At 49.0% G+C, this 24,362-nt stretch overlaps 1 protein-coding gene across 10 annotated transcripts in view; it reads left to right on the top strand.

Annotated features, from left to right (window-relative positions):
• Positions 1-24,362, top strand: part of Ca-alpha1T (Ca[2+]-channel protein alpha[[1]] subunit T) — an 89,435-nt gene that overhangs the window by 29,458 nt on the left and 35,615 nt on the right. For all 10 annotated transcript variants that reach the window (XM_033382224.1, XM_033382231.1, XM_033382232.1 and 7 more), the window contains exons 3-6: positions 14,303-15,283; positions 20,490-20,601; positions 21,687-21,918; positions 21,983-22,157. In XM_033382224.1, coding sequence (XP_033238115.1) covers positions 14,559-15,283; positions 20,490-20,601; positions 21,687-21,918; positions 21,983-22,157 — 1,244 coding nt within the window. In that variant the 5' untranslated portion in view covers positions 14,303-14,558. The remainder of the gene's footprint in view (positions 1-14,302; positions 15,284-20,489; positions 20,602-21,686; positions 21,919-21,982; positions 22,158-24,362) is intronic.

Genomic DNA, 24,362 nt, shown 5'->3' on the forward strand with positions numbered 1-24,362 from the left:
ATGACAAACTGATGATACAGAGGGTACCTGTGTCTATCCTCTTCGGTTGGTGGCCATGTCTTGGTTTCTTGTTTATGTTGTTGCCTTTGTTTCGCCCTGGACAACAAACAATGCCTAGTCCGAGTCCCCAAAACGCAAACCCACAGACAAAAAGCCAAAGCCCAATGTCTATCGCAGTACTAGTCCAAGATCTAAGACCTGAGGCGGTAATTACAACGTTTCCAGCGTTGCCTGAGCATCAGCCTAGGCCTGGCCTGGGTCCAGGGCCCAGCTACAATTGGCCATTGTCTCCGGCAGGTGCAAGAGCAGGTCTCAGAGTGCCTGGTGCAGGGTGCAGGGTGCAGGGGCCAGGGTCTGGGGCTTTTGTTGAGCCAGAACAATTGCAACTGGCCCGAGTGCCTGCTCTTGCTCTTGCTCGTCCCCCTCGTCCTTCCAAACTGCCGGAAGTTTACTCCTTGCTGATGCCAGTGAGGGCCCACCCAGTGGTTGTCTAACTGTTTGTCCCTCCGTTCCTCCATCTTTAGTTTGTTAGCTGTCATTGTGTGGCCTAAACTGGTCTCCCCGCTCCGCCCCCTGCTCGTGCTGGCGCTGCTGGTGCCTTCCTCCGTGTCATATCGTGTCTCATGGCTACATTGTTGGCATTTTCGCTGCGGGGCACAGCTAAATTGATAAATGCACCTGGCTAACTGTATGCCAGTTTGTCTCTCCCTCTCGTACGCCTGTAGCTTCTTGTTGCCTCTTGATTTGCTGTGTATGCGGCGTCTTTATTCTCGGCTGACATTTGTTTCATTGATTCGATTGCGGTCTACGATCGTCTAATTGATTGTATGTGAAGCTCACAGCTGGGCATCCAGCTTCGTAAGCTGATGGGTGGCGTGTACCTATGGTGCAGCCATTGACATAATCGTGCTTCTCTAATGGGGCTCTCTATGGGTTGTCCAATGGTTAAATTACTCTTGTATAACAGTTGAATGGCCACTTTAAATTAGTTGATTAGCAAATAAAGGGAATATTTCTTGAACATCAGTTGGAATATAAGTTAGTATAACAGTTTGCATGGGGGAGAAATGTGCGATTATCGTTAAAGGGAATATATATATCTGTATAACAGTTTATATAACAGTTTGTATGTCAATTAGTTGTTTGATAATTAAATGGAATATTTCAGGTGTTGTATTCTGGTAGAACAGTTTGTATAACAGTTGGTATAACAGTATAACACTGCTAATTAGATCAAATCAGCTATTAAATATTGAGAAAAAGTGTTCTCGCCCGTGAAGTAAGATTTGAATTATTTATAACAGTTTTAGGGTATCAAAAATGCCATACCCGCACAGTACGAGCTTGGGCTTGTGGGCTTGGGTATGGGTATGGGCATGGTGCACTCAATAGTAATTGATAAAACGTAAATACTCGCTCAACTGCCACTGGGACTCAATGACGCACCAGAAAATGAAATCCGCGCTTCGAGAGTGCTTCTCCTTGGACCCATCAAATCACGGACCTTGCAACCGCACCCTGCAGCCCGTCTCTGGCCCCTGACTATCCACTCAATGCCATATATACAATATTTCGGCTGGGATGCGTTGCACCTGCAGCTGACAGCTGCCTCCCCCTTGGCCTTGGGCTGCTACTGCTACTGCCACTGCCAGTCCTGTGCTGCATCAACAGATGACACTCCACTCCACACTCCACACACACCAAAGGGGAATGGGAATGAGAGCGAACCCTTTTGTGCCCGGGCCGCGACCTGAACTCGCACAAGTGTTGCCTACTGTGCAGCGCCGCGGCATGGCTGAATTGCTCCGCGATGGCCCGGAACAGAGGCGCTGCATGTTGTCAGAGTGGCTTAGAAACGTTGCTCACTGAGAAATGCATAAAAGGACAGACTCGTGCCCGTGTCCGTGCCCGAACGGGATCCAGCTGTGATCCGAGCAGCTCCCCAAATGGCACCCCCGACAAAGGGCGGGACACGGGACACGGGACACAAAGCAATGTCAGCTGCACTAATGCAGCTGGCACACACTCCCCGGGAAAACACCTTTACTCTGGCATGCTGAAGCACTTTTAGGGCCTTTGTGCTCCACGTACCTTTGTGCCACGCACCACACCCACTTCTACTAGCACCGCCCAACGCACCATGCACCATGCACCGAGCACCGATGATTGCGCGGGGCTCAGGGGCAGGTGGTAAGGTCACTCGTCGCTGCTTTTTGGGCGCAGCCCTTTTCTATTTTTTTTTGCACTTTCAGCAGTTTTAATGAAGGCATTTAGCAATACGATGCCGAAGAGAAAAAAATTGAAAAACTAAAAGGAAAACTGACACGCAAATTGCTTGCAAATTGTCGGCGTCAGCGTTGCACTTGACCTCTGACATACCATTTGACTGTCGAAGCGGGGCAGGGAGCAGGGGGCAGGGGGCAGGGGCAGGGAGCAGGAAGCTAAAAGCCAAAGCCAGCAATCAGCATCGATTCCGTTTGACAGTTGAAGTGATTTGTGTTAAATATTCAGCTTCAGACTCAGGTGAATGGTGTCCGGCATAGGGATGGGAGTGTCCTGCTTTGATTTATTGAAAATTACTGATTCAAATACGATGAAAATGTGGAGGAAATGTTATATGAAAGCCAATGGTAAGACGTTTTCGCTGAAGAAATCTCTTTAAAATAAAGAAATATATGGTGGCTTGCCACGTGCCTTGCCCCGATTCCCATTCAGTGCTTTTGGGCCACACCTGCCCCCAACGTGACGCCGACACCTCTGTGCGAGCATGAAACCAGAGTCTAAATTGCAGAAAGCATCAGCAGCTGACACTGAGAATGAAAGTGAAACTAAACCCGCCGCCGGGCATGCGTGAGTGTCCACATGAGACAACTTTTTTTTGTTTGTTTGTTTGTTTCGTTCTGTGCTGTTCGCTTCTGGCCCTGGGGGTCATTCTGCTGACCCCAATCCAACTCTCGAATCCTCAGTCTCAATCCCCGTCCGCACACGCAGCGTCTGTCCGTCCGTCTGTCCGTCTGTCTGACGAGCGCAAATTGATTTCAAGACCCGCGGGCTGAGTGGCAGCGGCGATGGCGACAGAACAGCTTAATTATATTTCGAGTTCTGCCAATTGTTGGGCCCCCGCCTAAAAAAATGACCAGGGAGCGCGAAGGGGAGTCCTGGAAAAAGTGCCAGCAATGAGTGGGAGGGGGGTGGGGTGTTGCAGTCGGCGGCAAGGCCGGTGGCAAGGCCAGGTTAATTAATTTCTGTTTTTTGCCCCGCTCGACCCCGCTCGGACAGGTGGCAAAGTTTTCATTCAATCAAGTGTGGCGCCGCCAAAGCCGCCAAAACTGAGAAAGAACTTTGAACTTGAAGTTTTTTGGCGGCTCTATAGATGGCCCTCCCTCTCCCTCTCTCTCTCTCCCTCTCTCTCTTATGCCACCGATGTAATCTTGTACACCAATGCCAGTGCCAATGCCAGCATTTTAATTAGGCTAATTAATTTTTGGCACAAAAACCCAGAGAGAAAACCCAAGCCAAGCCAACAACAAAGTTTTCGTGCCTCGCCCAGACCCCCACTCGCCTCTGCCTGTGGCTGCTGCTGCTGCTGCGGCGGAGGCGGCTGATGGCGCAAGACGGATAAAAGTTTCCGAAGAGCCCAAAGAGCGCCAAGAGCTGTGGCAGCCACATCAGCTGGAAGTGCAACAGGAAAAAGTTTCGACCTGCCTGCCAAGACCATAGAAATGCGTAGTTTTCATAAATTCCCCGAAAGCGGACGAGTCAGAAACAAAAGTATAATCAAAAGTCGTATAACAGTGGTGGGGCTGTGGTGCGGTCGTCGGACAACAGGTTGTGCAATTTCAATGCGATTCAGGGTTCAGATCCGCCCAAAGAGAGGCCAGAACTTGTTCTTTACCTTTCAGCCATAATTAAGAACTATGCGTTTCCATCTATCGATTGTGCTCAACAAGTTATGAACTTCCAATAAAAGCCCAAGGAACAATTAGCGTGGGAAAGCTATAGATGGTAGGTAACAGACATTGGCATAAGATGTTGAGGAACTCCCATAGATCCTCTGTCTCTCCGCTAATATATCGATTGTACACGTACTCAGAGGCAACTCAGTACCGCTCTTCTTCTCATTGTGAAATGTGAAATGAAATAGCCACAAAATGTTGCCAAATCAGCCATGTCTAGCGTCTGGCCACATCCGTATCCCAACCGAGTCGACCCAATGCTATACCAAAAACAGTTCATAAACATAAGTTGGGGGGGAGTTGGCATCTGGCATCTGGCAATGGCCGGAAGTATGCAGGCGAGCGATGACAAACCCGTTTAGGAAGTTGAACGGCCTGCCATGCCCATCGCCAGGAAGGAAGGAAGCAGGAGGCGGAAGTGTGTAATTTAAGCAGCAAGAGGGACAGGGATAGGGACAGGCCCCTGCACATAGTCGCAGGGCTTTAGAGGAAATCGGGAAGCTGCAACAAGCAGCAGTTGCAGCAACAGACAGAAGCCGAAACACAGAGCAAATCCAACCGCCGACACCGAACGTCACAGGTGGCTCGGTGTGCCCTGGTCTGTCCAGCACAGTCCTGGCCTGTCCTGTCCTGGCCTGTCCTGGCCTCTCCAGACCTGGTACTGTCCATTTTGAACTAGTTTGTACGTTGGCCTGCGGCTAAGGAGTGGCTTGTGGGGCTGGGAATTGAAGTCCGTTTGAATTCAGTGCCAAATATGCAAAACGGCCAAATGCACTTAGTCGATATGGCTGCTCTTTTCGTTGAAGTTTGAAGTTGTTTCAAGTTGCCGGAGTTGCACCATAAATCGTGGCAAGTTGGGCACTCAAAGAGTCGAAAAATGACTTCTAATGCGGGAGCAGGACGAGCACCAGAGGCAGGACGAACAAAACATTTATGGCGCTGGGGGCCTTCGTTGGGGTGGGGGGATGGAAAAACAAATGACAGAGAGAGCTTTGGCATCAACTCAAGTGGCCATAATGGCATAGACGATGTACAGGAAGCTTCGTGTTGTTGCTGCTGTTGCTGTTGTTGCTGTTGTGGCTGTGCGGAAAGTGTCACAGGAAACAGGAAGTGCGGCAGATAGCAAAGCAAAAGTTGGCTACGTCCCAGTTGGAGGACAACGACACCGACACCAGAGTCCATCCACAGCCACCCTCCACCATGGCAGGGCAGGGCACCCTCCGTGCAGCATCATGGATGATCATCAAGGTCTGCCATTTTCCACTCGACAGCAACACAGAGAAGCAGAAAATCTTTAACCGAACTTATAGAATCCATTCCCCATCTCTCTGTGGGGTCCCTTAATTATGCGCTCATTAGAGGCCCGCCCGTTGCCACTGCCACTGCCACTGGCCTGCTCTGTGGCACAGATTTGGCCCCTCTTCACGCAGCTTCAGAGCTCGTTCGAGTACAGTACAGTTCAATTGAATGCATTTCATTTCATTTGGTTTCATTTGGTCTCATTTTGGGTTGCAGTGGGGGGTACGGGGACGGGCACGGGCACGGACTCGTGACGAGCGGACTGACAAATATCTTAATTGCGAGGCAGCAATGCTTTTCGAATGCCTTTTCATCTCTGGCTGGCTGTCCCCTCCCCCCCTTCCCCACCAAAAAAATAGGCGAAAGCAGAAAGTAGAAAAAATCAGGGCCAGGCCAGCAGCAGAGTCTGTGGGATCTCTTCTCAAGGGTGGCGGTGGAGTGGAGCAGTGTGTGTGGAATGGAATGGAATGGAATGGAAAGCTGCCTAATGGCCGCTGGCAAATGCAAAAAGGCTGTTGACGCTTGCTGTTGTTGCTGTTGTTGCTGTTGTTGCAACTTTGCAACCTTGAAGTCACCGAGAATTCAGCAGCAGAAGAAGATTGTGGCAGGCAAAAAATTGAATTTAATTCAAATTGAGCTTGCGAACAAAAGAAATGAGAACTGCTCTCCCCAAAACAGAAAAAAGAAAACAAATACAAAAAACACACAGCTCAACAATGTCTTGGCATAGTTATCCTCAACCTTTCTCTCTCTCTCTCTCTGTCTCTGTTTGAGCCTCTCTCTCTGCCTTCATCTCTTTTTGTGGCATGTGCTAAAATAGACAAGTTTATTGCCAGTTTGGGGCTTTGGGGCAAACAATGACGAGGCCAAAAGGGTAGACAAGTGCTGGGCCTCCTTCTCCTTTCTCCTTTCTGCTTTCACTCGGGGTCTGGTCTCTGGCAAAGGTCAAAAGTATGTCAGTGTGTGTGTGTGTGGTGCTTCCCCTTTTCTTATGATTTTCTTTTGGCACTCTGTGGCATGCTGCGGCGCTGGGTGTTTTTTTTTTTTTTTTGTTTCCACTCGGACCGGGTCAAAAACGTTGGGGCCATAGGCTGACAGTTGTCATGCTGCGAGTGCGAGTGCGAGTAGGTCTCAAGGTGAGAGCAACTTGAGCCAAAGGCTTCTCTGATTCAGCAGCAAAAAGATGGCACCGTCCCTGGCTTAGGCCTTGCGTCATATGGCAGTGGCAGTGTCTCTGCCAGTGTGGCAACTGTCACAAATTGGACATGATGCAGCATCTGCTGCTTACCGATCCTTGGGTTTCAGTTACAGCCAGGCACTATCTCTCAGCTGCAGCCTCAGCACATTTGCGGTCCCGTACGTCCTGTGTGTGCTGCGTCCTGTGTTTGCACTCGGTTATTCATATCCGTTCCATGCCCCCGTACTGCTCGGACCTTAAGCCTAATTGTCGTACAATGTTTGGGGGGGTATGTGGCACGTGGTTGCGGCTCAGGTTTTTCCTTTTTATGACGGCCTGGCCCCGAGAACTAGGTTAAAACGACCGACACTCCAAATGGTGGACAGGACAGAGGGCGGAGGGCAGAGGGCAGATGCTCTCGGCAAGAGTTGTATGACAGTTGTGGATGTCAACAGAAGGCTAAGGTTCAACACATTCCTTGTATAACAGCCGCCACATGACAGTAAAATGTTACATCCATAGCGGAATAGGAGGTATGCCCGAAATGGCAAAATGTTGAAGGTTATTTTCATGGTAATTATTTGTATCTTTAATTGGGACGTTGACGTGCAATGACTGCACCATGAAGTGACCCAAGCGACATCTCAAACAGAGCATGCAGCCCATGGACCGATGGTCGCTGCCGCATTACGCGAAAAACGGTAGATGCAGGAAAGGATAGAGATTATAGTAATTCATTCATAAATCTGTTATATGTAGTATTTTTACAGTTTGAAAGTAAAAAATCACGTGTATAACAGTTCTCAGAATATTAAATACATATATATCTATTGGTATAACAGTTTATATAAGAGCCTGAATACAGTTGATAAACTATTGGATATTATACGAAATAATAAATGCAGAACAGTGTATATAACAGTTGGTATAACAGTTTGTATAACAATTCGTATAACAGTTTGCCTAACTACCTGAAAAACAGCGAAAAACTGCCCCCCGTTCACTTACTTATTCATTTGGCTCAATTTGTAAGTACAACGGCCACATTTTTGGGCACCGCCTCTTCATTTTACCGCCATTTCCATTCCATTTTATGACCGCTTCACGGAGGGGAAACTTTGCTCTTCCAGGGCATTTCCTCTCCCATCAGGGACCGGGCAATTAGGCAAGTTTTTTAAGACGCTCCTTCTGCTTTAGGCCTCTGCCCCACCGCTAATGGCCGCCTATTGTGCCGAGGACTTTGGCCTAATCAACAGCCGAGCAGCAGCAGAAACATTAAAAGCAAAAGCAACAGCAAAAGCAGCAATAGTACGCAAAAGAAGAGGAAAAAAAAAACCAGAAGAGGAAAGTAAATTATTTAGGCATTTTGAACGGTTGATGTCGACCTGACGGCCAATTAAAAACCAAAAATTGCGTCAACTGACAAAACAGACAAACGAGAAATAAGAGAAATAAACGAAAAGTCCCCAAAAGAGGGGGAGGGCGGATCGGAAATGGTAGGTGGCGGTGGCGGAGGCGGCAGTTGAGGGCCAAGTTTAATTGAAAATTATCAAGAACAGACGACAAAGTAATAAAAACGAGAATAAATTTGAGAAATATGAAGGTGGAGCTGAAGCCGAAGTCGAAGCTGAAGCTGAAACTGAAACTGAGGCTGGGGCCAAAAGGTGGCCCGGGATGTGGCCCAAGGAGAGATGAGAGAAACTTCATGGCGCACTCGAGATACTCCATTTTAAAGACATTACGATGGAGGGCTGGTCTGCGGTCCGTGTATTGTGTGTACCTGGAGTGCGAGCCGACACGTTTTCATTGTTTGATAAAATGAAATTTTATGGCATACACCACGGGACAGGGGACACTACCAGATAGAGGATAGAGAGATGGAGAGAGAGAGAGACACACAGCCTGAAAGAGAGGGCAATAACTGACCGAAAATTGAAACAGAGCGGCTATGAATTTTCCGGCACAAGACAATGGCCTAAACGTGCTCTCAGCCAGCAGGGCCCTGGGCCTCGGTCCTCGGTCTGAGTCTCAGTCTCAGTCCTAGTCCTGGCTCAGATCTTAGTCCTGGGCTCTGAGACCCCACTTTGGCTGGAGCTTCGGGAACAGTTTTCCCCAGACTGCAGGGGACGGCAGGGGCCCCTGCAAACAAACAAAACCCAGGAACAGAGTCGGCCGAAGAGCCCCCCAGGAGTGCGGAAGCGGCGGGCAAAATGTTCAAGATAATTGAATGAAAATTCATTCGTGTGCTTTTCGATTTGGGAGTGGGCCGTGCAAGGAGACAACTTTTTTGTGTCCCATCCTCAGATCCTTGTCTGCCCTGCAGCTCTCTCTCTCTTTCTCTTTGTTCCATCCATTCAACTTTTCCATCTGCTCGGTCTCCTGCTCCCTTGACGTTTCTCTGGTTTTCCCTCTGTGCTCCTTCTCCACCTGGTGGTCCCTTTGCCCTTTGCCCTTTCCTGCTGTCTCCCCCCCCGCTTGTTGACCAAAAATGCGTTGCTTTTCTTTTTGTTGTTTGTTTTGCTGATGTTCCGGGGTGCGGGAAAAAGTATTTACATGTCGTTGTCATTTCCGAAATTTTCCAACAGGATGTACAGACATATGAGGGTTGGAGGCAGGAGCTGGGGGTATCACAAATCGAATTAGAGCTTTGTTGTCCCTTGTTGTCTTATTTGTTTAATTTGTAAAAAGGATGCCTGAATGCCCGAATGCCTGGATGCCCGGATCCTGTGGCTGTGCTGTGCTGTGCTGGGGATCCCTTGGCTTCCCCTGACCCACTTATGCCACAGACTCCAAAGGCTTGCTTGTTGACTGGAATCCCTTTGGCTCAACAAGTTGAAGACCGAAAAGAATTTGCATAAAAATTCATGGGGTTAGCCCCTGGAGCTGAAGCGGAAATGCTTAACCAAAAAGGTTGCCATCTGCGATGTATATACATATCTATATCTATATCTGTACCGGCTTCGTATCTGTGTATCTGTACAGCGATTAGTGACAATTCCCAGCAGCATTAAATCAGCATAATTCTGTGATTTCACCATGCACTTTTCCTCGAGCCCCCAAACTCTGAACGTCTTTCGGTGAGGAACTTTCCTTCGCTTCGATGGTGGGGCGTTCTCAATGTCAGCGGCAAAAGTAATTTACAATATCGATGCGACATGGCCACAGCCTTGGCTGCTGGATGACTTCCATTTCCGCCACGCCTGCCGCGCCCCTTCCACACGTTTTCCTTTGGCAAGCTGTCAGCTTTCACCTGTCTTTAGCTTTGGCTCTGGCTCTGGCTCTGGCCCACCATTTTCATTCATTTTCCTTTTTCTGCTTGTATTATTTAACAGATGCCGCTGCCAATGAGGCGAAGATGAAGGCAGCGGTGTTCTCATTACTTAAAAGCGCCGCCAACGTTGATTGAACGTGTCGAAAGGGGGCGGGAACGACACGGCACCGGCGCCCTTGAAGCTGGGCGGTGGCAGGGGCAGGGGAATTGTGAAAGTGAAACTGAAAAGATTGCAATGCTGCATTGCTGCAGTTCTGCGGGTGATGCCCCATCTCCTGTGGCATGTTTTGCAAAGGGGAGTGTGTGGGGGAAGCCCAGGTTAAAAGTCAATTAAAATGTAATGCAATCTGTAAGTCAATAAATAATTAAATTGCATCGCTCTGGCAATCGTTAAGCGAATGCAATACAAGTAATTCGATACAAATATCGATTCGATTAGAGCACTTCAAGAGCAATAAAAAAGCAGCAGGTCTCAGGTTTCATACCACTTGCTGTCGATTAATTATCGATAGCTGTGCAACAATTAACAAATCTGTTTCCTGGATGGAGTTACAGCAATAGGAAGTGGATTATACAGTCTTCCTATAATGGATAGGGCCAGAGATAGATCTCTCTTCAGTCGGCGATTCGGTGCGATAACAGAGACAACAAATCGATTGAATCGATTATGATTTCCATTACCAAATTGAATTGCTCTGACGCCAGTCGCTGCCTCTGGCATCCTCCGTCCAATACTCGAGACGTGCATTCATTCACCGCTGAATATTTATCGAATAATGAATAAGTCGTGCCACACTCACACACGCAGACCGGTGGCAATAGATTCCATTAGGCGTATTACCCAAGAAAAAGAGATACAAAATTTATTGAATTGCAGCCAGAATGAAGAGAACAAAAAGAAAAAAATATCGATACAGAAATACACAAACGCACGGAGGACTGGCGGATGCGGATGCGCGGATACGTATTGCGGATGCAGAAAGGATACTTTGGATCCTTTACGGGCAAATTTACGGATGTGCTCAACCGACTTGCAAGGTGGCTACATCTCGCCGGCTTTGTGGATTGGGTCTCCGTCTCCGTCTCTGCCTGGTTGTGGCTGCCATGAATGGGCCAATAAAAAGAGATGCATAAAAATATGAATTTTATGCCCGTGTATTTAAAACGACAATAAGCACCGCCGAGACTGTGTGGACTGTCGGCTGTGTGGTGCGAGTGCGTGTGCGTGTGCGTGTGGAGCCAGGGAGGCAGTGGGGCAGAAGTTAAGCTCAAATCCCCCGCACTGGCAATCAAAACAAAATAAAAAGGTGGAAGAACAGCCATAAAGAGGCCCGATGAAGAGGAATAAAGCGAGGACGGCGAGAGCAACAAATGCGCTCAATGAAGCTGAAAAGCAACAAATGGCGAAATGAGAAGCGGATGAGCGGAAAGAGCGGAAAAGGCGGAGGAAAATCAGTTTGAATGGCTGCTGGAGCGACAGAGATGGAGGCAAATCAAATTGGAAAATGAAATGGAAACACGAAAAACTTTCGATTCCTTTACTTTCCTCTCGTTTTCCTTTACTTTCATTTTGTTTCGTTTCGCCCGGGACTGGGCCCGGGACTGGGCCTGGGACTGGGCCTCGAGCAGGTGAAGACGACGACTGTCTCTGGCAGCTGCTGAACATGAAAATGAGTTTTCTTTTTGCCTTTCTTTGGGCTTTTCATGCGGCAATCCAAGCCAAGCCAAGCCAAATAAAAATAATAATAAAATCAGCGCAATAAGCAAGCAATGAAAGCCACCAGAGAATCCACACGAAGAAAGTCAAACAGACAGAAACAGACAGAGGCCGAGGCCCACACAGTGCGAGTGAGGAGGCATCGATTTATACACAGATGAGCAATCATAAATATTAATGTTAAATACAGGACCCTGGACTGTGGACCCTGGACCCAGAGGGAACGAGGGAATTGCAAGAGAAGAGGGGCCTACCTCGCGAGGCCTCGTACCAGTGAACATTTTCTGCCAAATGTTATGGCAATCGAAATGGGGGCCAAAAGAGGCCATTGGACATGGCATGGAGCTACAGTACTACTAGTAGGGGATGAATGTCTCCCATTAATCTTCAGATAGGGCCTCTCCGCAAAAAGGGATCTCTCCATTTGGCGTTTGGCGACACTGAGGCGCTGTCTCTGATTTATTTGCCAGCGTGTACAACGCTGCGTATGCTTATTTTTTTGCCATACATCCCTTCCTATCAATGACAGCGGCTTGATTTTGCATTTAAAAGTGAATTATATATCTGCAGATTCCCCAGTCAGACAGTAAACAGACAGCCAACGCGAGTGGGAGCCGCGAGGCGGTAGGCAGAGGAGAATTGTGCAAACATCTTGCCACATAAGCGACAATTTATTTGCATATTTCCACGAGAAGGATATCGGGGCAGACGTTAGGGATGAGTGAGTTTTTCTGCTGGCTGCTTACAACAACAATAACAAAAGAAAATTGTGAGAACTAATACATCTATTCAGAAGAAACAACTTGGTTAAGAAGGGATTAAGGAAGTGACAACCAAGTAAGAGGCGTCAGACCGACGCTTTTACATTGCTTCTCAATTATAGCTCCAGCATTTGTTCAATAACACTACAGATACTGGCAATAGACACATAGCATGCACATATATACTGTTTGTTCTCAGTGATTCATAGAATTCTATAGAAGCCAGCATTGCAGCGCACTATCTCCCTTTCTCTGTGAGTGCAAGTTCCATTAAGTGAACGGAATGCAAAACCATTCGATAAGGAGTATTACAATGTACCCTGCACAATATCTTTGTGCATCATTTGGTGTGTAATCTTTCATGTTTATTGTCCACTGATTACCGTTGATCAACTGTGTTTCCACTTAAAAATCGCTTTATTACACACATTTGTCGTATTATTCTCGCTGTTTTTGTTTGACCCATTTCAAATTGTTATCGAATTAATATTGTGACACATTTGAGTGTCGCATTGATCCCATTTCGGGGACAAACGCACACCGAAACCGCAGAATCAACTCCTAACCCCAAAACCCACACCCCGCTCTCTGTTTGTGTTTAATTATGTATGTAGTATATATGTATATATATTTGGTTGGTTGTTTGGTAGAGTGTATGGGTGTGTGTTTACATGGCTGCCATGTGCTGTGTTGTACAAGACGCTTACATTTCGGATTGTGACTTGAATTTCATATATAGAACCCCCCGAGTCCCCAGCCCTAGGCCCTTGGGTTTGTTTAACATTTTCCAAAGCATATCGAAACTTTTGTATTGTCACACTATCGCACGTGTCTGTGCGTGCGTGCGTGTGTGTGTGTGTGTGTGTCCATTGTTTGGCTTGGCGCTGACTTCCGCTTCCACTTCCGCTTCCGCCCGATAAACAAATGGCGCCAGCCAACGATTAATTATTTTGATTTCTAGACTAGGGTCCACCTACGCGCAGGGGAGGACGAGGACACAACAGCCGGGGACAGACACACGACACGTGTCCTGGCCGGGGCTTATTGGCAGTTGCCATAAATAATAGGCCTTCCGATGAAGCATGAAGATTGATGGGGAGTTATCGATAGACGATAGGCTCATTTATTGGCTGTACTTCGAGATGGGCTTATAAATTCATAGGCTTATGCTGGATTACGGACTCGTCCTGAACGTTTGTTAATAGATTGTGGTCCCGAGCTGAAAGCTATTCATAATGCAAATGAATGGAACGGAACGAATCGCTTAACCGACTTCCCTTCCACTTGGATCAATATTTGTGCAGCGTAACGACGTAACAATTATGAATCGATTCAACTGATTAATTGTATGATTGAACTGTTCGGCCTTACAATCGATACTATGGGGAACTCCGACAAATAGCTCAAAGAAATATTTCAAATATCTCAATAACTTCAATGGAGTTCCTTTGTGCTGTTGTGGCTAACAGAATTCCTTGGCGATTATTTCTTGTGTGTTTGCTGAGCCTATCAATAAACCAATTTTCACACAATTTTCCCCCATTTCCACCATCTTTCCATGTGTGTGTGTGTGTGTGTGTGTGCTTAAAACCACAACGAAGCACTTTTGGGCACGTTAATGTGCTTTAGCCTCAGCCTCACACACATGGACACACATACACGTACGAGGCGTAATTAATGATTGAACATATACCTACACCTACACCCACCCTCTCTCCCTTTCTCTCGCTCTTCCTGGCTCTTTCTCGTCGCCCAAATGTATGCTACACTTCTTGTCTGTGAACGCAAAATATGCTGCTCATTATTTTTACGCACTTCCCGCCCCACCCACATCGCCACCCACATCCACCCCCAAGAACGTGTGTACAGTGAGTGTGGGAGAGGTACGCACGTGCGTATAAATTATGTTTTTGGCTTCATTATGTGGCCAGAGGAGACAGGCAGTGCAGGGCGGTGTGCGCATTAAAAATCAATTCAAGGCGGTGGCTACGGCTACGCTGCCGAGTGGCACAGCCACAGCCATGGCCACAGCAGCAGCGGCATAATTTTATATTGGATTTTAATGACTCGACTAATAGCATTTTCTTCTTTCTCTCTCTTTGTTTTTTGGCTCGTTTTCAGGGATCAGCCGCAAAATGGAATGACCCGCACTGCCGCCGGTGGCCACGACGTTGCATAGCCAGAAGCAGCAGAAGCAGCACTTCAGACAGCAGAAGCAGCACCAGGATCCGCAACAGCTGCAACAGCAAGAGCAACGGCAACAGTCGGGAGCAACATTCCGTGTGGGAATGGCCAGCGACGTCGCGTGGCAGCAGCAACAGACGGCTGCAACAACGATACGAAGCTCAACAACAACACCAGCAATAGATTAAATCAAATGCATTCCAACGAAGAGCCGCCCATGACGGTGATCGTCGATGGAGGAGGAGGAGGAGGAGGAGGCGGCGGACAGCAGCAGCAGCAGCAGCAACAGCAGAAGATGCCTCGCAGCGGCAGCCAGAGGTTGCGGAAAACGAGTTCCTCCAGTGCCAAGGCTGCGATACCAGTACCTGCGGCGACAGCGACAGCTGGCACCATGCAACGCGCACATCGACAACCATCGAACGCCTCCGCGACCGCCAGTACCGATTCGAGGAGGCGTCGCTATCCGGGCAAGTCGGAGCGACACGATCGCCAGGACCGACAGGAGCGACAGGACCGCCCGGATCGCCAGGAGCGACAGGACCGCCCGGATCGCCAGGAGCGACAAGACCGACACGACCGACAGGACCGACAGGAACGGCAGGAGCAGATGCCACGCCGCCGGGCCGGACGACGCCATAGTGGGGCCTCCTCGCTTAGCGATGCGGTGGCCAGTACTGCCGGCCGCGGGCGCCATCGACGTGAGGCGAGATCGGGGGCCATCAGCTCTTCGACAGCGTCCAGCTGCAATGGCAGCTGCAGCTCCGACGACGGCGACTCCTCGCACACATCGTCCTCATCCTCGTCCAGCTCCTCAGGCGAGCCGAATCTGCCGTATCCCGGCTTCCCCGAGATATCCATGAAGGCCCTCACGCAGTACACGCGGCCACGCAACTGGTGCCTTATGCTCATCACCAATCCATATCCTTTTTGCACAAACAAAACACAACACCCGTCGATGTACATCCCTTGGTTGGGGTTGAGCGGGCGATGGGATGGAATGGGATGGGATGGCAACTCTAATTGCCATTGTCCTTCGCTGGCGTTTTACCCCTGGGTGCCGTGTGTCTGCGTCTGCAGTGTCCTTGCCACAGATTTCACAGGATGTGCTGTGAGCCTATTGATTTTTCACTTCTTTTTTTTGTGGCAAACTTCTCTGTTTTGCCTAGGCCTAAGGACACACACGAGAGCCAGTGTTACTCTTTTGAAATAGAATTCCATGTACTCGAGTATTCTCTAAATATTAGAAGGTACTCGTACGAGAAGTACATGAAATTTACGTGGAAATGACGTGGGAGTATCCAGGAATATATCAGTTCCGCCAGAACCGAAGAATCAGCATCATTTGATCAGTAGATTCGATGACCCGTGCCTCTCAGTCCGTACGGAGTGTCTAGATGTCGAGGTACGGGTAGCTCGATTCCGACTGCGTAGTATCGATTTTTTTGCTTTCTTGGGACCGACTTTGGACCGACATCGAAGACTGGGTATTTTGTTGTTTAATTATTCGGACGGAATTCGGAAAAGACTGTGTATATTGTTGTTGGATTCTGGGGATCGACTCAGTCAAGTAGTGCAAACGTCCCTATGTCTTTGGGGCATCAGAACAGCTCTTTGATGCCTCATGAAACATCTTGTGTAGTCTTTGGCAGTTTTCTCTTTGGACTTGTATTGTGTAGTAGGACTCAAAAGTAAACCAAAAATGGTAGGGGACTCATCAGTGTGGCTATCGATTGGGACCGAAGAGTATTCACATTTTGGTTTGGGGAAATTTAATTTGGTTTTCGCAGCAGTGTGCGCATAAATAATATATATCTGTATGGTATTCATGATGGGTGGACTTGTCCCGGTCCCAGCGGCTTCTTCCGTTCCACGAGCCGTTCTGCGATGTGCTGTTGTTGTTGAGCTGTTTTCATTTTCCGCTCTTCATTCATTTTCCGTGGATAAAGTGCGCCAATCGGTGGCATATCCATGCCCATGCCCATGGCCGATTCCTATTGAAACATATATGGCACGATGTCCTGGCGGAAGATGCTGCTGCTGCTTGTGCCCCATGCCGCATATGTGTGTGCATGAAAAATCGCTTTGCATATCGCTTTCCCTCCCGCTGCTGGGCGCACTTCACATTTCATTTCGAGCGAAATTAAAATTGACTGACGTTGATATTTATTTATACTGGAGCCATGACACACACGCCGCCAAGGAATCGTGTGGCAGGAGTTGGCTTCTGAGCGAGGGGGTGGCGGGGGCTGCAGGTGGGTGTCAGTAAATTATGATAATTGAGTTTAGGCGGCAGAGTCATTTTCTTGAGGAGTTATTTTAGGCATCCGGCAAACGTTGATGGCTTCGATTATCCACTTGATATGCCCCCCCGTCATCTTTTGCTGGCGATTGCTCTTGTCCCCGTCCCCATTTGCAGAAGTACTCGTATATAATCGCTCTCTCGACGCTTGCCACTTAATTGTTTGCCATAAATTTTGATTTTTGCCATTGTTTGCGCATTTCCTCACTCCTCTGTCCCTCCCGTCACTCTTTTCTCCAGTATCCATTGTTCAAAGTATTCTTTTCTATATACCGCTGACATTTTATGGATTTTATTGTCGCTGGGGCTGCTGTCAAAGTTTACGATGCCTTGGATGTCTGAGACACAGCCGCAGAGACAGGGATCCTTCGCTCCCCGAGCGGCACTTATTCTTAATCGGTTGCAGCATTCGATTGCGATGGCAAAATCTATTTTCCAACTTTTCCTGCTTGCATTTCAATTGGCGGGCAAGTAATCAAAATGCTTTGGCTAAACTAATTTAAGTTCAACTTTTAGTGGCTTCCTTCCTTCCTCGCGGCCGCTGGCGACATTCGCCTTGGATCCGTCTCCGGCCAAGTTGCAGCCTGAGGTCAGAGCTCAGAGCTTAGAGCTCGGAGGACCTCGGTGGAGCGGTGTGTCTCAGCGGTGCTCAGACATTTGCCAAAAAGTTAAAGCCGTCTGAGTGTCGCCTGCCGAGTGGCCTTGCGTATCGATAGCGACACCGACACCGATACCGAGCTTCCCTTCAGACCTGGCGTCTACCCGCCTGAAAGTGTAATCAAATACAAGGCAACTCGGCCTTGGTGCTGCCTCTTCAGCTCGCCAGCTCGTCAGCTATTCCCCCCAAATTAGCCAACGACGAGAGGAGACGACTTGGCCACATATCATTCGAGCAGCCTGTGGACAGGGGCAGTGGCAGTGGCAGCTCCCTGCGAAGTTTCCACTTTGGACATTTTACGGTGCTTTTAGCGTGAAATGTGTGTGTCTGTGTGTGGGGTGGGGCACGTGCAGCGTTGCATGCGAGGCCACTCTGGGGAAACATACTGTACTGCTGCTGGGTACTGGGTACTGAGTGGAGTCATCAGCATCTGGCTGCATCCCTATGCGGTCGCCATTAGGACCAGACGCGGTCATGGCACGGACACGGAAGCCAGCGCGGACACGCAGATCTCATTAGCATGGAGTGTGCCTGACTATGGGGTAATGTGAAACCGCTACTGCCACGCCCATAACTAATTATGACATGCACAAGGGGCAGTACGTGGACTGTAGTCATGCCCCAAAATGCCTCAACCTTCAGAGGCAAGCCTGCGGCAAGCCACAAATGGGTGAGCCACGGCAATGGGCCCCACTTGGACCTCATGCATCTGCATCTGCCTATGTTAATCCACTATAAAAGCCCTCACTCTACTCAATACATAATTTCTCAAGTTGTTCCAGGTATCTTTGACTACTTCATCGATTTCCATTGGGAATCGTGCTCGTGGCAACGCCGTGCAGTGCCGGGCTCCATCGATGGGGGGCTTTACTTTCGCTTGATATCATCGCATAAAACCAATTAAATTGATCGCTTTCATTGGGCAAACTTTTGGGCCGCTGTCAGGCCAATTTATCTCAAGTATTTTTCAGTTTTTTCTCTTTCAATTTCTTGGCTCTTGGTTCTTGGTACGCTTTTTCCATTCCTTTGCCCTTTGCTTTTTTTGATGTTTTTTTATTCGCTTTTCCTCATTGCTGTTTGCACCTCTCCAGGCCGTTTCCCCATTCGCTTTCATTGCGTTTCTCTTTCGTGTATTCAGAAATCCTCATCCTCGATCCGCTGTTCAGTCATCTTCCATGGCTTTTGCTCCTGAATTTGGGGTTTCATTGAGGGTTTTGCTGCTGCTGCTTTTGTTTGTGGGTCTTTTAATTTGTTGCGATTTCTGCACGCTTGCATGCGTCCTTGCGATGCCCCCTTGCCCGTGCTCGTGCCCGTGCCCCCTTGCCACACTTTTGCTGCCTCCTCGCCCCTCCCCACCCTCCCGTTGGCCGACTTTACGCTCGACTTAATTTGTTTACTGTTGGTTTGGGGGCCATCGCTGTTGCCAAATCAAAAATAATGCGCGCATACCCGAGAGTCCCTCTACAGACCCCACTCCACACGCCTCCCCTTGCAACGCCCCATTCTTTGACCTCTGCTGGGCCGCCTCTCCGCACCGCCACTCTGTCGGATTGAAATGAAAGCATCGACAGGGTCGATGTTGCCGCTGTCGCTGTTGTCGCATGGGTTTTGCTGCTGCAATATTTATACGCGTACGTGGGGCCACCTGCTTTCCCTCCAGCTCCGCCCACATTCGGCCTTTGTCTGCGCTTTTCATATATGAAAAGCCCCCTCAGCCCCCCACCCCCCAAATCTGACCCCGACCCGGGTCTGACCCGGGTCTGACCCGGGTCTGGCCTGCATGCATACGCGTATTACGGCCCGATGCTGCCCGCTGGTCTCTCGCACCGCACATCATGTGGCTCCTAATGAATTGTCCGCTTTTTTGTTGGGGCCTTAACTGCTGCTGCTGCTGCTGCATGCCCCTCCTGCATGCCCCCATTGTGCCACTGCACGTTTTATCTTTAATTGTGCGTTAATAGCGTAAACATTTTTGCCATTTTCCCAGCATGTGTGTTCGCTTCTTAATTGCGTCGCCCCATTCCACACACCCATCCTCATCCCCATCACCATCTCCTTTCTGCGAGTATAGTGTAGGGGCAGAAAAGAATGAGTCCTTGGCGCTCATTTGGCAATGCATTAAGCCTGCATGGGACTGGGATTGGTCCTGGCCTTGTGTATTTGGATCTGTATGCGGATGTGTGTGTGTGTGTCGGTGGCGGTGGCGAGTGTTTACCCAATCCAAGTGTGGCAGCATGCTTTTAGACGACAAGTGGCAGCTGAGGGTCCTGCATCAGGTGGAATGCACCGCATCCCTTTGCTCTCGGCCATGGCCTTCGGTGGGAGCCCCCTATCTTTCTCTATCTCGGGGCTTGCCCTCAGAACTGCGAATCGAGCAGCGGGCCAGAACGTGATCGAATCGAGTGGCTTCTGGGGAAATGATTGAATGACTGACTTGTCGGCCAGCCAGCGTGCCAGCAAGAAGTCCAACGTAATCGTCCACAGCCAAGCTATAACGATATATCGACTCCAAGATGCCCCTTAATCGGATTCGATAACCGCTCTGCTGCAATGAAACATGCGAGGTTTTCAAAATTCTGGATGCCACAGCGGGATATTTTCATCTTTTTTTTGCTGGGATACATTAACATGTTGGGATGGACGACAGGACTTGGAGCAAGGTGCGTGGTCCGAGTGGCGCTGCTGCATGACACGCGACTTGTATAAACAGACGTATCCCTATATGCCGGGACATATGCCTTTTGGCTTTGGATGGAGTATACCCCATTGGGGGCACTAGTAAGGGGTATAACCGCAACCGAAACCATGCCAAACGAGAGACCGACAAGCGACAAACCGCAACGATGTGGGAGGGATGGGAAATGTGGGAGGGATGGCGAATGTGGCGGGGGCGCGTGGAGGTGCTGGAGGAGGACTGGAGGACCAAATGCAGCCAAGTTGACAAGCACTTGAGTGCGCATTAGAGGCGACTGCAAGTTGTTATACACTGTCCCTGCCTGCTGGCTCCTCCTTCCTCTGCTCCACTGCATACTCGCCCCACCCACACCTCACTCCACTCCTGTTTCGTATTGGTATTCGTTCTCAAGGACCTGCTGCTTTGCCATGTATTGTGTTGGTTTCCCCCTTAACTGAATCGGCATCTTTTGCATCGAATGGTCGCCCCGCACGTGGTTCGAGCGCGTCTCCATTCTGGTCATCCTGCTCAACTGCATCACCCTGGGCATGTACCAGCCGTGCGTGGACGATGCCTGTGTCACGAATCGCTGCAAGATACTGCAGGTGAGTAGCCCCTCTCCAAGCTGTGCCCACACTCGCAAGTTTGTTGCCCTTCGCCTATTATCCTGTCAGCATTGGTGTCACATTAAATGCCATTTATTTTGGCAATTTTTTGGCTCACTTCCTGACGGAACGACAGAATGCCTGACTGCTCTCTGACTGCCTGCCTGCTGGCTGATGACATCAAACGAGGCACTTCGGCTCATTAGACAGCACAGCACCCACCTCACGGCAGGGGTTCCACTAAGTGGGGGCTGTGGGGCAGGGGGATGGGGATGGGGAGTGTCAGGCAATTACAGAGCGTAGGGAAAATGTTGAGAGAGCGCAACGTGCGAAAATGTCTGTAAATGATATGTAAGCCATGGCGACATTTTGGCCGCAGCCAAGTGTAAAGCGACACGAGCAGGACCTCAACCAGGACCCGGGACCCGGGACACCACGCCCGCATAAGGACAAAGGAAAAAGGCAAGACAGAGCCCCGACATGGGGTTGGGGTTGGGGTCTGGGTCTGAGCTGCACGAGGAGAAGACAAGGCATCGCCAAATTGGCACACAGGACAAAGTCAAAATGACAACGACAGCCACACGGTGACATAAGTGGGCGCCTCGCCCCCTCGACACCCGCCCAAATAGCTGCGAATAAGTTGAAGGATACCATAGCAGGGCAGAGCAGAAGAAGGGAAGAAAAAGATGACGATGATGTCGCCAAGGCAAACTCATTTCGTGTCCATGTATGTGACGCCTCCTCTGATGCGATGCGATGCGATGTGATGTGCTGTGAGGGGGATGTGGATGTCCTTGCCTCCTTGATGTCATCAAAAGCAGGTGGAGCATGAGAGGGAGAGCGAAAGAGACACCCCCATAGTCGTTAGTGGCTGGCAGCTAATTTTAATTTGATCAACTCTCGTTAGTTCGTTAGGTCTTTAATCGAATTTTGTGTTGTGGTGTGTGCTCAAGGAAGGCTCCCCCAAAATACAAATGAGCCAAAGGCAAAACCTATGCTTAATTTAAGGAGAATAAGAGCCAGAATATACACATTCCCATGTGCGTTTATCTCATCTCATTTTGTATATGTTTCTCCGTGGATAGATCTTCGATGACATTATCTTTGCCTTCTTTGCCCTGGAGATGACCATCAAAATGGTGGCCATGGGCATGTGTGGCAAGAACACCTATCTGGCGGACTCGTGGAATCGCCTGGACTTCTTCATCGTCCTGGCCGGCCTGCTCGAGTATGTGATGCATGTGGAGAACCTCAATCTGACGGCCATACGAACGATCCGGGTGCTGAGACCCCTGCGGGCCATCAATCGCATTCCCAGTAAGCCGTAGTGCCATCTTAATCCATCAGTCCATCAATCAATCAATCGATCGATTCGTTGCAGGCATGCGAATCCTTGTGATGCTGCTGCTGGACACGCTGCCGATGCTGGGCAATGTCCTGCTGCTCTGCTTCTTTGTGTTCTTCATCTTCGGGATCATCGGCGTCCAGCTGTGGCAGGGCATCCTCAGGCAGCGGTGCACCCTGGACTGTCCCGAGGGCATGATCTATCCCATCACGTGAGTACTCCAGCGGGGTTCTGATTGTGGGGCACGGGGTATGGGGCACAAGGGGCATATGGGGCATATGGGTGTGGGTAATGGTTTTCGGTGGACATATTCGGGCGGGGCGGGCTTCCAGGATGCATATGTTTGTCTCTGTCTGCATCATAAACATCCGTTTCGTACATACATGCATATGTATCTGTTATATATACATATATGCATACCGTACACCGTATACTGTACATAAGTGTATATATATATCGATATATATTCGTTGTGTCTTGGTTTTTTTTTGGTTTTGATTTTTACTAGATCATCATCCAAGCAACATTTGAGGGGACCTTCAGCAGAGTCCTCCAACTGCTTCTTTCTTGTGCTCCTGTTGCTCTTTTTGTTTTGGTTTTTGCTTCGCTTTTGCCTTAAAGCCCACACCAATACACTCTCGCACACGCTCCTCACCACACACACAGATACCCACAGACACCACAGACACAGAAACAAGATATGATGGAATCCCCCCTCCGCCCCGCACACCCCACCCACTGAGCCAATTGCATCACAGACAATGTCCCTCCACTGAAATCTGCATACGAAATCCTGTCAATTTTGATGAACTCTCCACCGTATATCCCTCTCAGTTCCATTTTCTGTCCGTCTGTCTGTCTGTCCGTCTGTTTTCCGCCTCTCGGTTCCACTGTCTGTCTGTCTGATCCATCCATCTCCTCCCCTCTACATGCGGCTGGCCAAAAGCATCCGTTCTGAGGTCCTGCCATTGACAGCACGAAGGGGACATAGACAATGGCTCAACATCGTTGCTGCACAGTGGTTGGATCTTTGGGTAAGAAACAACCATGGAAGATGGGACATCTGCTCTACTCTTCCACACTCTTCAAATAAATATAGATCCTAAATTACAATTAATGGTTATGGCCAGAGCAACAGGGCCTTCAGTCTGGTGATTGCAAATATTTCAAACCATTTTCGAGTGCCTCAGTGGCACTGTGTCCCCGCCGCTGACAACAGTATTGAAACTTGGCCAAAACAATCATTTATCATCGAAGTCGAGGGCACTCTCCTCCTTGCTCAGCACCACGCATACACACAGCACACACACACACACATGGACAGCGAATCCCCTTGAAGTAGACTACAGAATTTTTGGGTCGCTGCGCGCTTAGCTCAAGAGACCCGATTTCGATTTCGTTTTGTACTGCTTTGTGCTCCCCGTTCCGTTTGCCTCTCTTATGTTTCTTTTCTGTTTCTGTTTCTGTTTTCCCTTTGTTTTCGTTGTTTCATTGTCTCCTTGTTTGTTTCTTTGCTCTTTCGTTTGCTTACTTCCGCATGCTCTCCTCAGCTGTACATAATGTTTGTTCACACATCCATTTACCCATATACCAACCCTCCGCCCACCCCCCAACCCCCCTCGTACATACATCTGTACCATACGAAAGTATGAGAAAACATGCGTATGCGTATTTTTGATGCAGTGCTGCAGTGCTGGTCCTGCCCCACGTTTGGCTCTCTCTCGGTTGGCACTAAGTACAGTACTAAGTACTCGTAGTTGTTGCACATAGCTGTGTGCAAGAACAGGCCAAGCATACTGCCAACTATTTGCAAGAATATTTTGCAGTGGCCTCCCATTTGGCATTTCATTTTTCATTTCATTGATATTTTTTATTTCTGCCAGGCAACTCGCTCGGGAAAATATCCTTTGAATTAAATATTGTGTGGCTTAATTTTATAATTTGTAAAACCTTCATTTGTAGCCGCCCCTCTCCTCCTTCGGGAGGAGCTCCTTTAGCTCCTTGTCCACACGTGTTTTTTCGTTCCGTTTTTAAATTTTGTTGTGTGTGTTTTTTGTCATTTGTCCTCGTATGTCCTCCACGCCACATTCGCACGGGGCTCCACTCGCAATAAATGTTGCCAGGTGTGTGAGAGCCCTCGCCGAAGTCATGCTGTATATACACCCATGCCACCATATACAAACACACATACATGGACACACACACACACCCACACACACACACACACTCACATACAAGCAAACAGACAGCGGCCAGCGATACGTCCGCGGGGAGGCGTTGAATCGTTGAGGCGCCCCGCCAAAGCGGACGGACCCGCATCAAAGGCCACAAACAACAGAACATACATATAGTCCAGGATATACATATACATGTATATGTATATATGTATATGCATATATGTTCTCTTCCAGTTTTT

The sequence above is a fragment of the Drosophila pseudoobscura genome, chromosome X (assembly GCF_009870125.1).
Source record: "Drosophila pseudoobscura strain MV-25-SWS-2005 chromosome X, UCI_Dpse_MV25, whole genome shotgun sequence".
In the NCBI taxonomy this organism is placed as follows: Eukaryota; Metazoa; Arthropoda; class Insecta; order Diptera; family Drosophilidae; genus Drosophila; species Drosophila pseudoobscura.